Source organism: Carassius auratus, chromosome 2 (assembly GCF_003368295.1).
Source record: "Carassius auratus strain Wakin chromosome 2, ASM336829v1, whole genome shotgun sequence".
Taxonomy (NCBI): domain Eukaryota; kingdom Metazoa; phylum Chordata; class Actinopteri; order Cypriniformes; family Cyprinidae; genus Carassius; species Carassius auratus.
The window spans coordinates 26,581,817-26,598,146 of record NC_039244.1 but is presented as its reverse complement, the minus strand read 5'-3'; the positions used below and the strand labels follow the sequence as shown (position 1 = coordinate 26,598,146).

The window sequence follows — 16,330 nt, the reverse complement described above, 5'->3', positions numbered from 1 at the left end:
AAATGTAATCTAAAAGTTTAGGTAATATGGAAGTTGTTGAAGATGTATGTCCAGTTTAAAATGACCTAACCTTGGTTTGAACAGAGCCACACTTTAATCACACGCGTCTGATCTGACAAACACTGGAGGTGTAATTCTTAAGCTTTTTCCTTGAATGATGTCATTCCACCGCTGGGAGACATCATATCACAGCGTGAGGTACGAGATGAAGATCTCAACTCTGGGGTTACTCTGGTCAGTAACCCCCTGAGATATAAAAGTCACTAGTGCTGGATTTCCTGAAGAAGGACTGCTATGACTTTGTTACATGGGCCAACATTTCATTTGCTTTGATTAACTTCCCTTTGAGCTTCGGCCAAATGGACCAGTTACACAGAATTCAGGCCACTTTTCAGTAGAAGGCAGTTTTGACCCCAGGTTTCTTCCTTCAAATTTTGTACATTTATACTGTTTAGGAAGTAGACGGAGTGTCTGATGGAAGGGTTTGAAGGCGTCTAGGATACACGACCATTCGCCCCTCAAGTGTTAGTGTTTTCTCCGCTGAGACCGTGCAAAAATCCCCCAAAAGTCTCTAATTCTCTTTGATCCTTGGGAAAATCATGACTTATTTAACCTTTGTTTAACATCTTGCAGCATGCAATTTTGCTTTTGAAACTTGGTAAGAGGGCTTCAGTGTACATGGACTGATACCATTAGTTAAATAAGTGCATGTGTGTGTATATATATTTATATATATATTGAGTATCAAATCCTCACGTGTGTGTGTGTGTGTGTGTGTGTGTGTGTGTGTGTGTGCGCGCACCTGTGTGTACCTAAAATAATCTATATAAAATGGATAAAGGTTTTCACAAAAGTGTTAAGCAGCAAAACTGCTTTCAACATTGATAAGAAATGTTTCTCAAGCAGTAAATCAGCATATTAGAATGATTTCTGAAGGGTCATGTGACACTGAAGAACGGAGTAATGATGCTCAAAATTCAGCATTGCATCAGAAGTAAACAAAGTAAAAGATATCCCTTTTAAGGCAGGGGTGTTAAACTCAATTCCTGGAGGGCCAGAGCCCTACAGTTAAGATTCAACCCTAATTAAACACACCTGATCCAACGAATCAGTTCCTTCAGGCTTATTTGAAAACTACCTGGTATGTGTGTTGAAACAAAACTCTGCAGGGCTCCAGCCCAACTAAGTTTGACACCACTGTTTAAAGGCTACTGGCCCAATGACAGGCTGTTGTAGGCCTACACCTTAACGCAAATTGTTTGCATCTTTCTTTTTTACTATCTATTTACTTCCTGGGCCCTATTGTATTATATTTAATAGAATTTTAGTTCAGACACAAAATTGTCATGAACTTCAATTCATTCATAGTCGTATTAAAAATGATATACAGGACACACAGACAGGTGTACTCCTGTGTGTAAACTTTAATGCCTTAAATCTTTGTGTGCACTTGAATTGCTCTTCTAAGTGATTTAACACAAGGGATACAGATGCATAAGAATAAGAAGGACTGATACGTTACTTTCTAAAGCCATCTCATTAGCTTCTCCTTGAGTATCAAATCCTCAGGTCTGCGCCAAGTGTATGTCACCTGCCCATGCAGTTGAAAACGCTCTCATTGGCTGGACTGAGGGGCGACGGGGAGGCACAGGTAGTTAAAAGGTAGTGATCTGGATGCAGTTTTCTCTTAGAGAAGAGAACGGAGAGGCGACACGCAAGTCCAACGACTAGGTAAGTATTAGCAGTATTTTTTCCTTCACAAAATGGAAAGATTTAGTTCCATTTGGCGTCAACTTCTATCATCAGTGCATTTTGTTGCTGTTTGTGTGCAGCTACCTGTACAATGCCTAATATTGTCCACCCGGTCATCCTGCTGATGGCCTTGCTGGTGATAACAGCAGGGAATCAAGCATCACTACCCAAGACTACACCGTGGCCACGACTGAAACCCACTAAGAAGCCTCTGCCTCGAGATGAAGGGGGTCCTCCACAGCCACCCGGCCCCATAGGGTCCCATCCGATAACCACCACTGTGAGCCCCACCTCCAGTGGCATCACAGAGGAAGTCACAGACTCCTTGATGGACGCTTACTCTACTTCTCCCACTGATAGCACCACCTACTCCAGTGATGCTTATTCTGCTGACTACCATACGGAGGCCATGGTTCCTCCTGGGGCTGGCCCTGGAAACTACACGTTGGACTACAATGAGTGCTTTTTCAACTTCTGTGAATGTTGTCCACCAGAGAGAGGTCCTCCAGGACTAGTGGGAGAAAAGGGATTGCCGGGTAAGAAGATGAGTCGCACTTGCCTAGTTGATATCTATTTTAATCATATGCCAAATTAAACTTTGCCCTTTAAACGTCATCTTGCAAGGTATTCCAGGGGAAAAGGGGGAGATGGGACCTCCTGGACATCCAGGTCAGGATGGACTCACTGGTGCTCCAGGGCCGCATGGAGGAAAAGGTCTGTATGGTAATGTCATGTGCTTGTGTTCAACATAAATATTAGCAAGAGATGATCAAAACGGTTGAAAAAAAAATTATGATGTTGAGTAACTTATATTTTAGTCAAAATATTGCCGGTTACATTTTCATTCCTAATGAATCAACAGTGTCTCCAAGCAACACACAGTGGTGGTACAGTAACGACGAGTATACTCAAAGTATATTACATTTTTTGTTTGTTTCTGAATTAATTATTGACCGTATCCCAAATTGTATACTGTCTGAGTAAATATATTTTATGAGGAACAAACTTGTGAATAGCAGTGAAGCAACGCAACTGACACCATAGTTAGTTATTTAATATTCAAGCCAGTGATATCAATCTTTTTGCCTTCATGTTTTTTTAACAGATAAAGGTATAAAGTATTTCATTATGTTTGCATTGACCTTGACATGACTCAGTATTTCAACTCTGTTATTGCAAAGCCCTAATAACAGTGATCCCCCCCCCCCCAAAAAAAAAATATATATATAATGTATAATTTCTAAAATTGAGCAGTACTATGAAAACTGACTCGGTTATCTAGGAATTACAAATTAACTATGACAGGGTTGAAATAATTTAGAGCTTTAGGGTTATAAGTAATAAATAACTGGTATTTATTATATCATGTTTTCAAACATCTTGATTTTTTTTCTCTAAAATGCTTTGTGTGTGTGTGTGTGTGTGTGTGTCAATCTACACTTTGTATCTGTCCCTTGCTTTCTGTTCAACTCTGTTATGATTGGATATTTTCACAATAAGTGTTTTTGAACTAACTGGTTGAGTGAACCATTCAGTGACTCAAGTATAATATATATACCTGTTAGTTTCAGATTTAATTGGTGATGCCAATTAAATTGCATCGATAATCACTATACTGTCCGAACTTTGCAATCAGTAAAAAAGTATGTTCTGTATAGTATGAATGAAACCTGGCTGCTACAGTATGTCATGCGACCTGCAGCATCAGTTACGTTACTTCACTGTTATTCACAACTCCTCTATCGTGCTTCACGGGATAGCAAAGTGTCCACTGAATGTGCACTTCAGAGCACTTTTAGGCTAACGAAAGAAAACAAAAGAGAACTTAATGGTTAATGATGTTACAATTATGAGTTCCAAATCTAAGCTTTCATGTAGGGACACTGACACTCATCTGTTGATTGCGTATACAAATATCCTTGTTTCACAAGAAGAACAAACACTGGAAGATCCTGACCTTAGGAGAATTGCATAAGGTTTATGTGTGTATTCTCAACCAAAGAAAAAAACAAATACCACTCCTACATCAAATAGACTGAACTGCTCCCTTTTCTTTTAGTGCTCCATGTTCACACAAGTTGGCAAAACCTACAATTTTTCTTAAAAACTGGTAATGCTAGTTCCTAAAGATTCCCTGATTCTTATCTTTTTGTAACCCTTCACCACTGGAATAAATAAATGCACTAGTGTTCAGGGCTTTTGTGGAGATATGTGCTGATGAACACTTTTGGCAAAACTAGACATGTGCAGATCATTCCAGTTTGATGCAGAGTCAAATCTATTGCTGACAATAGCAAATAAAGGTTTTGAGAACAAAGCAAATGTATTCGGAGAGATCTTTGAGCAGCTTGAGCCACACAACAGATTTTTAATACAGCATGCTCCGGTTCTGATCAGACACAATGTCCCCCATTGTTGTGGTAACTAAACAGATAATGTTCGGAAGTTTGTTAACAGATGTCCTTTCCTCCTTCAGGAGAGAAAGGTGATCCTGGAGTGAGTGGGCTACCTGGGATTCCTGGTGTTACCGGGAAACAAGGAGAGAAAGGTACATTCATCTGTGATACTAACCCAGTATTTGATTCACTTTGTTATGCTTGCTCTATTGATTTTATGGACTGTTCCCAGGAAATAGTGCCATAACTTACTACTACTACTACACACACACACACACACACGCACACACGCACACACGCACACACGCACACACGCACACACACACACACACACACACACACACACACACACACACACACACACACACACACAAACCCTGAATCATCTAAACTGCTGACATATCATCTGACAGAACTCTATTTAGTATGAAGACATTTTAAGAGTATTCATTTTACTTTTACAATAAAGAAAAATGCAAGAAAATGCAGTTAGTGTTTCTCCCACATTTTGACCCAGTTATTATGTGGAAGTGACGTCAAAGTCATTTCACGATTACAAAAAATAAATCACTACAGGTATGTATTATAATGTGTTTTAATTATGTAGACCCCCCCCCCCCCCTCAAAAAAAAAGAAAGCATTACGCAATTTTAAGATTCTAGAATTTGCTTTGTCACTTATTTATTGTTAAACACTGTTATGATATGACATGCATATAGAATCACTTTCTGGTAAACCCTGTTATTATGTGACATCTCCCCTCTTTTTAAAATAATGGTTTAATGTGCTCAACATCATATTCAAAGAACTACTTATGCAGGAGTAAGAATTATGCATTTAAAATCATATAAGGTGGCCCCGTAGTGTATATTGTGATTATGGCACTTAATGTGGGAAAACCGAAGTATACATTCAGCCGTAGCTTTTTCAAACTGTTGTACATTCACAGTTTCCCGAGAATGGGCCTTATATTTCAAATTCCATTCAATGTTAATGTGTGCAGGTGAAATGGGCCTCAAAGGAGACAAAGGAGATACAGGTTTAACTGGGCTGAAAGGAGACCCAGGGGACAGGGGAGAGCCCGGCTGGAATGGAACAAAGGGAGAGGCGGGCGAGCCTGGCATACAAGGACCAGCTGGCCCCCCTGGACCAGATGGCATCAAGGGGGAGAAGGGGGACAAAGGAGACTGTCCATTTGGAGAGAAAGGACAGAAAGGCAGTATGGGGGAACCTGGGCCTCAAGGGCCAAAAGGAGACATGGGTGTGCCAGGTCTGAATGGCACAGATGGGCATCCTGGGGCTAAGGGGCCGAAGGGAGACCCAGGACCCCTAGGTAAGCAGGGAGAGCCTGGTCCTCCAGGACCCCATGGACCACCAGGGCAGAGGGGGATGCCAGGGATGAAAGGCACACGGGGCCTGAAGGGAGTACGAGGTGTTAGGGGATTCAAGGGCCTAAAAGGTGAACCTGCCGTTCAAAAGCGCTCAGCCTTCAGCGTTGGTCTCTTTCCCAGCCGATCGTTCCCACCACCTGGCCTGCCGATCAAGTTCGACAAAATCATTTACAATGAGGAGGGTCACTGGGACCCCCACGCTAGTAAGTTCAACTGCACTCACGGGGGAGTTTACGTCTTTTCCTACTACATTACAGTGCGTAATCGCCCCCTGCGTGCAGCCCTGGTGGTGAATGGCATTCGGAAACTGCGAACTCGTGACTCCCTTTACGGCCAGGACATTGACCAGGCCTCCAACATGGCAGTGCTCCGTCTATCATCTGGAGACCAGGTCTGGCTGGAGACTCTGCGGGACTGGAACGGGGTTTATTCCAGTAGCGAGGACGACAGCACATTCTCTGGATTCCTGCTCTATGCTGATGCCACCAAAGACTGATGGCCAGGTATTGCTCTGACCTCTGGAAGAACCATTTTAGACCAGTACTTAATGTAGACCAGTACTTAATGTTGTAGGGGTGAAGCGAAAGCCACCTATATTACCCAAAGCCGTCTACTAACAGTAACTGTACAGCCACTAATTATTGTTACCCGTTTCATCGTCAGACAAATCAATGCTGGATTGAGCTTTTTTTTTTGTCTTTTTTTTGTCTTTTTTTTTATGAGCTGATGATTTGTGTTAGCTATGTTGTAGCTCTTTACATATTTATACAAAATAGCCAGCAGCTTACACAATAAAATAACAATGCTTTATATCTGTCCTGCATTCGTAACCATGCTGTGATAATTTTTTTGTAACATGTATGTAATAATAATATCATTTAAATAAACACAACAGTTTTAATTATAAGTCGTTTTTCAGTTTTTTTTTTTCATGTTAACTCCTTAAGCCCAAAGTGTCCCGCCGGCACCCCACACACCTATGTAAATAATACTGGGATGTTGCATTTATGTCACGATTTCATGAGTAACTTCATAAAACATGCATCAATTGCCCATCGTTGTTTACAGTAGATTCTCATGATTTCAAAGAGCCCAAACTCAAAATAATCCATTACTCAGATCTAAAGATATTACTAATGGAGTTTTAACACACATGTATTTAAGGAAAAAAATTATTTGGCTTTGTCACTCGTAACTTCATGAAACATACATTGATCGTAGAAAATCGCACTGCATTATTTAAAGTAGATTTTCACGATTTAAAAGAGCCCAAAATATAATTCATCACTCCAATCTAAAGATATTTCTTCCACAGTTCTACCAAAAGAATCACATCATTTTGAAGCATTCACGCTACGTTTTTGTTTGTAACTTGTATCGATCGTAGAAAATCATATCTTGTTATTTTCAGAATATTCTTACGATTGAAACTAGCTCAAAAGGATATTATTTGATTCCTTGCGCAGTTCCAACTGTTCAACACTAGTCGCAGGCATAAACCCAATTACACATTGAGCATCGGTGTCGCGTTTTAGCTCATAACTCCAAGAAATATGCATAGATTGTGGGAAATGCACATTCAATTTTTAAATTTTTTTTTATGTGGTTTCTGTTCATGTGAGTAGGTGTCATATTCAATAAAATAACATATACTGGAAATACTTGTTTGGAGAGGTTTTTGGAGGCCCAGCTAAACCAAAAGGCTACCTTGGTTCTAAATGCCTTAACTTTTGATTACTTTATGCTATCACCACAACATTTGAATCAGATGCAGCTCTCACATAGAGGAATATCCAATGGTATCTCACGACCAATTCGTACGTATTTTACAAGGTGGCTTGTTCGTATGAATTTGTACAACCTCACTCGTACGATTTTTTTTAAACCCCAGTGACGGTTAGGTTTAGGAGAGGGGTTAGGTGTAGGTAATTCGTACAAATTCATACGAATTGTTAAACTCATAAAATACGTACGATTTGGCAAAAAAATTTTCGAATAAGCCACCTTGTGAAAAATGTACGAATTGCATTAAATCGGGTTGGAACTTCACCAAAAAGATATATCCTCCTACCTTATTTTCTTCATGAGATACTGCATGCCAAATAACCTAGGATGCCTCGGAGGTGAGTAAAACGCAGCCTAATTTTCATTTTTGGGTGAACTAACCCTTTCAGTAGAAAGATGCATTTAAATTATATAGTATTTCTGAAATTTGACTTAAGTTAATGGACAAAAATTCACAAGGTTTAATTCTGATTTAAATAATTGTTCAATCCATGTTTGAATATATTCCAACACCTAATAGGGAACAATGAATGAGCAATGAACTGCACACCATCAATAAAAACCACAAAAGTATTAATTAAGGGGAACCGCCTTGAAAAATGTCAGGATATAACTAGCAATGACAAGCTGAATCAGCAAAGAAAAACTGAATTGCTGACAGAGACAAATGGATGCCATCACGTAGTTGCTGATCTCTAGTGAAGTACAGGTTTAAAGATTATCACAGGACTGAAGCAGTGCCATTGTGACTGCATGTCATAATCTTGACTGGCAAACCACAATTTATAGCATTATTTGCATTCTGTTCATTCAGAAACAGGATGTATTCAAGGTCAGTGTTTAAAGATGCATTACTTCTTGTAAACACAACAAAAGGCAAATGGAAAATAGGTAATATGGTCCTCGCTCAAATTTCACATGTGATTTCCTTTAACTGAAACAGACCTTTCCATTCTATTACATCAGTAATAGACCACTAAACATTTTTGATAAATGGATAAATGATGAAGTTTTTTTTTTTTTTTTACTTAGTTCAGTGATAAAAAAAATAAAGCAATGAAAATTGTAATCACATTAATCTTTATAAACATTAAAATTATTAATTTAGAAAAATGTAAAGTGCGCTACAAAACTAGGCCTGCAAAATGAGTTTTTAAATAACTAAATGAATGTACATTTAAATGACCTGTAAACATATATGCAACAGAGAGCTATAAAGTGCAGCTGTCAGCTCTAAGTACATTGCCTTCTTTGACTTCTGCCTCATACACAAAAGATGATGATCAGTGGACAACAGCATCATTCTGGGTTCCTCTGACCGAAAGGAAGAGCAGGCTGGCTATGGTCAGGGTCTTTCAGGTGAAGGATGTTGACAGGCAGAGAACTGGGAAAGCAGAACATTAAATTTTTACCATCAATTCATTATGTTAGCATTATACATTTTAAGAATAAGGCAATAACACAATTATACCTTCTAATCTAACTACATGTATGTCTGCACATTTTTACATGAACACCAGAGAAGCTCTTTACCTCATGTTCTGTGGCGTGAGGAAAATAAACTGTCTGCAGCGCTGACTGGCAGCTATCTTCAGCATCATATGCATCAAGATCCTCCGGTTAATCATGTCCTGAGAGACTGCACACACTTCTCCAGGACTCCAGTCTCCTGAGTGCCATTACTAGCCACAGCAAATGTCCTACTGTATTCACACAGCATGTTATTTTCTAATTTTATTTAGCAAGGTGTTTACAAAATTTACTTACAGTGTCTGATTTGCTGCACAAGAAACATTTCATATTATTATCAATGTTGAAAACAGTTCTGCTGCTTAATTTTTTTAAAAAATATGAAGTTCAAAACAACAACACTTATTTAAAGAATATAAATATTTTCTAATATTATAAATGTTTTTAGGTTCACACTTTCGAACAGTTTACTGCATAAAAAGTGAGTAAAAATGTTTTGTAAAATAAATATCAGAACCTGAGGAAGAGACAGATGCCCATCATTATAGGAAACAGGATGACTAAAGAGTAACTAAATAGTTATAACAAAGTACGAAAAAAAAAACCCTTCATGGAACTTGTTAATAAAATTACATTTTATGTAGGCCTATAATTTCATAATAGTCTATATAATAAAGTTTTATTTTTTTATTTTTTCAAATGGATTAAGAACAGGTTGCTAGCCTATATAATTTGCACAGTATGTAAAATTATGTATGGAAACAGCTCAAGGGCAACTGCATAACCATAACTTATGCGACAATTAGTCATTTTAGGGATGACGTCATAAAGTACACCATTTTATCAGTAAAAGGCCTGCTGTATGTAAACAGGCTGCACATTTTACAGTTTGTGCACATCTATTTTTATTTGTGACTGAAGCGTCCACACTGTCGAGACCGGTGAAATATCTGCTGCGTCTCTGCAGCACACAGAACGAGCAGACACGAAACATGTAGGGGTTAGAACAAGAATTAATGTTACATAACATTGTTTCCTTTTCAGCACACTTTTGAAGTTCTTGGATCCATTTGTTAAGCTGGTTTAAGCTCTCAAATTAGTTTTTTTTTTACGATGGAGAACAGCCTTAAAAAATGAAAATTAGCACTGAAATGTGTCTAGGGTTGGGAATCGAGTTAGGATTCAGAATCAGTTAAGGTCAGGAATTGGATACTTTTTATTTCAGCCTAAATACACCTGCTGTTGTCTTTCATTAATGTTCATTGATGCATTGAAGACTAACCAGAGGTATTTTAAGTAAAATAGATTATTCAGTTTCTGTGAGAATCAAGAGATTCATTCAAAAACACTGATTCATCCAATAATGAAACAAGCAAATCTTCAGTTATTCATTGAATCATTCATTCATAAATTACATGTGATGTTTGTAAAAAAAAAAAAAAAAAAAAAAATATTTTATAAAATATAAAAATATATATTTTATGATATATATATATAATATTTATCCAGAATTGTGCAGCTCTATTTTGCACACAAACAGTTCTTAAATGAGTCCAGTTTTTATGTAGCCTGCTGATTTTTGTTCATGGTTTTCAGTTGCAACTATTTTTCTTTGCAAAAAGAGACAGAATAAATATGTTTGATAACTAAATGTTTGAATTTATTAATTTTTTTACCACATTGCAATCAAAACTGAGAACCGATAAACAGAATTGGAATAGAAATTGATCCAAACGATACCCAACCCTATATGTGAGAAATAAATGTCCTATGTCTGGGTTGTGTGCCTGTACTCAGCTCTTCAGTTCAGCGCACTGTTGCTGCAGCTGCTGCATCCGCTCCGTCACACCCTCCAGCTGATCCTGCAGCTGTCTGAATATCCTGTTGGCCTCCTGAACCTTCTCCTATACAAACAAAGCCCAAAATAGACACCCTGCACATTACTGTGAATCAGACTTAATTAGATATTCAGTAAGCATTTTCTTCACAATGGAAAAACTAGGACTGCTGGCTCTGAAAACCCCACCAGAGCTGTGTAATATCAGCAGAAAGCTTTGAGGGTTTAACCCAGAGTTGCTGAAAGAATGCAGTATGAAAGCAACTATAATGTCAATGCCATTACAGTTGTGATCTACTGTGCCCAAGGGCAAATTTAGTTTTTAATGTTCCTGCAAATGGCCTACTGTTACTAATGGTATAATCTATGGCATTATGAAAAAACTAATCATTAGTCGACGAGAAAAGGCTTAGTCGACCACATTTCTTTTTCCAAATAGTAGCAACTTCACATGGCGGCTAACTCTAATGTCTAACATAGGCTATATATATATATATATATATATATATATATATATATATATTTTTTTTTTTTTTTTTACGCCAATGCACCGATGCAAATCTGTGAATATTCTAAACCCTAGTCTATATCAGCCGTTTTCAACTCCAGTCCTCGCGCACCCCAGCTCTGCATATTTTATGTTTCCCTTATCACTTCAGACATTTGTTCTATTTGACCGTAAGTGCCCTGCGAAGTGGACATCACTTTTTAAACTGCTTTTATTTACAGAGGTACTGTATATCATGTCACACTTCTCTAGTAAGTTTCGTCTATGTGTCAGGACGCTGCAGGCAGCAGCGGAGCACAAATCCACCAATTAATGTTCCGAAGTGAAGTAAACTTCAACGGATTTCCTCTTCTCAGGGCATAAGGAGCAGTGAACACTGTGTAGGGATCAGGATCATGTCAATCAGAAACACAGTTCATTCACGTAGCTCTCTTCTAAAGAGCTGGTTATCTAAATCAGTTGTGTAAGAAAAAAAAAAAAAAACATTCAAAATATGTAGAGCAGGGCGTGCAAGGACTGGAGTTGAAAACCGCTGGTCTATATCACGAACAAACTCCCACATCTGCTAGAGAAACCTCAGAAAGTGCTAACCTTGCTGCCTGGTGTTGTGCAATAGGACCACCAACTGCACAATAACATTCACTGTATTTTTTTTTTACTTTTTGCCTTTCCTGTTATTTTGTGTGTGTGTTTAAAGGTGTCTGTAATTTTCTTTTACTGGGAAATGTAAAGGTTTTTTAACCTGCCAATGAAGCTATTAAAGCGGATTTTATATTGTGGAATAATGTATTTGAGTTAAACCCGCCCCTAAACTGTGAAAAAAAAACAAAAAAAAAAAAACAGTGATTTTGACTTATTTAAACGCCAGTCTCATTCTGGCCAGAAAAGGCCTACTTAAGAGAGGAAAATCAGAAGTCTGGACAGAATTTTATTTTGTAGTCAAATGTGTGGCTTCATGGCACCAGAAGATACTGGACCCAAGAAATACTATTCAGTCACCTCCCACTCTTCCACCTTCTGGTCATATTTGATTTCTCATCAGCTGCAATTTGTTCTCTCATGGGCTTCATCTCCTGCTCCACCTCTGCCACCTGATGCACACAGACATACATTTCACAAATGTATGATTTGATTATATAAAATATTTAAAATAAAAGTAGGGAATCAATCAGAATGAATCTTACCCTTAGCAAAACCACTATATTTAAATCTGATTAGAAAATAATGGAATTGTTGAATTATTTTTGATTTGAGCCATGCAGTCAGAGATCATGTTGTGCTGGCGGGGATTCCTAACCAGACCCAGGCCATCTGATTCTTCAGCTCATCCAACTTGTGCTGCACTTCATCAATCAATCAATCAATCACCTTTATTTATATAGTGCTTTAAACAAAATACATTGCGTCAAAGCACTGAAAAACATTCATTTGGAAAACAGTGTGTCAATAATGCAAAATGATAGTTAAAGGCAGTTCATCATTGAATTCAGTTATGTCATTTCTGTTCAGTTTAAATAGTGTCTGTGCACTTCATCAAGTGAATCCAGATTTTTATAGCACTCTTCTTTCTCCTGGTACTTTTTCTTTAGCTCTTGTAGAGTCTGTGAGAGAGGAAAGGGTTTGGCAGAAACCAGTGAGTGAAAGTGAACTATACTGCCATATTAAAGAACATCTAGTTTAGCAATCCAATCAGATATAGTTTCCAAAGTGGCTCCCTGTCAATACATAGCTTCAGTTCAGTTACATAATCTAATATGTAAATGTGATTATTTCACCTCCCTGTGCTTCTCCTCTGTATTCTGGGTCATGCTCTTGGTCTTCATGATGTAGCTGTAATCTTCTTTCATCTGATCAAGCTGAGTGGCCTTCATGAAAAACTACAGAAAAAGAGCAAAGCAAATTTCACATTTGCATTTGTCAGAAGAGAAACGAATGCACACAAACATTAAGTGTTTGGAGGAAATGTTTGGATAGAGTCCGGATTGTCCACCTGAGGATGAAAAAAACAAACGGGTAAATCAAAACAGATCATTTAAATAGTTTTTTTAGCAAACATGTTGAGAACGGAGTTGATCTTTAGCCATACCTGGATGTTAAAGTGATCCAAAATGGAGATCAGCTCCTCCTTTTTCAATGACACTAAGTGACCTGCGAGATTCTGTGCTAACTCAACTGTCATGTGATAGAAGCTAATCAAATTAGGCAGATATCACCATGGACAAGTTGGGTGACTTGCCCTCATCCTCTAAACCCATCAATAAAACTATGCAAGGTTAATTAAATATAAACCAGACTACAACAAATACAGGTTCACTAAAGAGTATAGACATGGTTCATTTTCTGCACTGGATTACTGGGCATGAAACCACTGAATTTGGTATGATTGACAGTTTTGGCACTTGATTTCCAATCTAAAGCAAAACCATTAGAGCACCACAGATGCCACATATGTTGTGACTCAACTGGCTGTCGATTACACATCAGGAAATAATTAGATCCTGGCTTTAATTACAATCGCTGCAGCAAATCTTCACTTGCCCTCTGTCACGAGAGCACAGACACAAACATTATTTGGAATGCGTCAAAGTAACATTTTCAGGAGCTACAGTATGAAATTGTGAAGTTGAAAAGTTATTTATTATTAATAAATAAATTATATGGGTTCAAACTAAATATGAACAATTTCAACTGAATTAGTTGCATGAATCAATAATAATTCTAAATATAAACTGCCTTGTCAAGATTTAATTTAGATCACCAAAAAAAAAAAGACAATTCTGGCATAATTTCTTACATTGGTGTTGTTCTAAACCAGTAAGACTTTCACTCATCTCACTCACTATTGCTGCATGTTTCTTTGTGAAATTAAAAGAGTCCTGTTATGCTCTTTTAAAAAGTCTTGATTTTGACTTTGGGGGTGTACTGAAACATGCTCTCATACTAGGTTGAACACATTATTTTTCACATATTTTTACATTATTACAACACATCTCTCCCCAGTCTGGCATGAACGGTTCAAATAGTTCCTGTATCAAATGAAGGCCTGCCTCCTGAAATATGAAATGTGCTTTGATTGGTTAGCTGGGATAGTGTGTGTTATGATTGGCAGCACTCGGCGCCTGATCGGGAAATGTCACGCCCCTTTCCCCAGCTGCCTGTGAGCTTCAGTGTAAATATTGCATCAAAATCAATTTGAGCGTGATTTAAACCCGAATGATTGTAACCACTCTTAAGTTTGTTTGCTTTGGGAAAGATAGCGTGTATCCAACATAGAGGTAACACTCGTTGCCTAGTTGCAGCTCAACCAGGTCTCGTCCCATTCGTTGATATTTGTGATATCAAAAATCCCAGAAAATGGGCGTTGCAGTCCATGTATTCCAAATATTTCTGAAAATATAACGAGATAATTAACTGCACAATTACTAAAAATCTGACTTTGAACCAATTCTGTAGAAAGGCACTAGAATACCTGTCTTACTTTTTAGTTTATATGTCTGCATTCCTTCGCTGGAGATACAGTATAAAGATCTGTGTTGATGGACTGACCAAACACTTATGGCTTATAATAATCATGACCTCTGTTCCTCAGAGTGATGGACACAAAAACAGTGTGAGAGGCATATAGATTATATACAGTAAAAATACATTATACAGCATTAAACAGTATTACTGTATATATATATATATATATATATATATATATATATATATATATATATATATATATTAATATATATATATTATATAATATTAATTTATTATATATATATACATATTTACATATATACATATATACATATTTACAGACTATGACTATGAGCAGAGAAGACTGGATAGATTTGTTGTACCTCTCTCTTCCCTTAACAAATTTGAGTGAGGAGCCTCTGTTAGTAGTGTGAGCTTTAACGCCCAAGACTACAATCAGAGCTGTCAGCACTGCACTTTTTCCACCTAACACACAAATACACATTACACAGCTATAAATAAAACATAAACATTTATCAGCATTGACAACAAGCAATTGCAAATGTCACAAAACACTCAAATGCTGTTTTCTTCTAATCATGGGTAATTTGCTCAACAAAGAAAATGTGAGGGAAAATGGACTTAACAGGAGATGTTGTCCTCTCACATCAAAATCCACCAACATATTTATTTAGAACTGTTTTTGCTCATAAAGGGTGCGTGATCTCCGTGGTTTCTCCCCTGATTCAGACAAATCTGATTTATGACTTTTTCTCTGAAGAAAGCAATATTAATATAAGTTTTTTTGGGTGCTTACGAAATCATTACAATTCCTATAATTTGTTTATTTCAAACAGCTGTCAGATGATCAAGATTCAAACATGAGACCTTTTACAATTAATGCAAAAGAACTTTTCTGTGAGCCACTGCTCACATTTACATAGCTGCCATGTTCCTCAATAAGGGGTCTGTGGACCTCTAGTGGTCCAAACTGTGGAGTACCTATTTTACAGCTTAAGTCTTATAATGATCTTCAATAATACTTTAAGTATTTGATTACTACATTTTGACACACACCTCCTTTAGTACTATATATTATTATATTTGAACATATGACAGTGTCCTATAAAAAAATGAATTGCAAATATGCCTCAGGCTGTATGTTTAGCCGTTGGATGAGTCGAGTGATATTCTGTTTAGGTAAAACCACAGGTGAGGGAAACATCAAGGCTAAATATGTATGATGATACTTACTTTTCTACATCAAATGGGTTCAGTGAGTTAATTCTATGAAGGAATCATCAGGGCGATTCAAAAAGTAGTCTCACTTTCAAATCTGTTAGGAGTGAAACGGTTCAGATTGCTCACGGTTGGGTTCGGTATGTGCAATGTTCAGGGAAAAATGGACTATAGACAAATGAAAATAAAGAAAATAATAACAAATAATCAAACTAAATGCAACAGCACAAATAAATACGATAGAGCAAAGATACATATAAAATAAACAGTGCTTCTGAGGTGTTTCACAGTCATTTTCAGGCACAGAAATGAAAAATAAAAGTGCATATTGCACTACAAAAATTAAAGAGCAATCCTTGAAGTTACAATAGCTATTCATTCAAGAGATGCAAGTAATTTCCTGTCTTTTTTTTTTTTTTTTTTTTAAACACAAACAGCAGAAACAGACTGCTGTTCCTTTAAGACATAATCCAGCGCACTAATACTG

General features: G+C 37.4%; 1 protein-coding gene across 1 annotated transcript; it reads left to right on the top strand.

Annotated features, from left to right (window-relative positions):
- The first annotated feature begins 782 nt into the window (after positions 1-782).
- On the top strand, positions 783-6,416 carry otol1a (otolin 1a). The gene is made up of 4 exons (XM_026196115.1): positions 783-2,288; positions 2,377-2,466; positions 4,229-4,300; positions 5,152-6,416. The coding sequence occupies exons 1-4, from the start codon at positions 1,844-1,846 to the stop codon at positions 6,033-6,035; spliced, it is 1,491 nt and encodes a 496-aa protein (XP_026051900.1). The 5' UTR covers positions 783-1,843; the 3' UTR covers positions 6,036-6,416.
- The last annotated feature ends 9,914 nt before the right edge of the window (positions 6,417-16,330 follow it).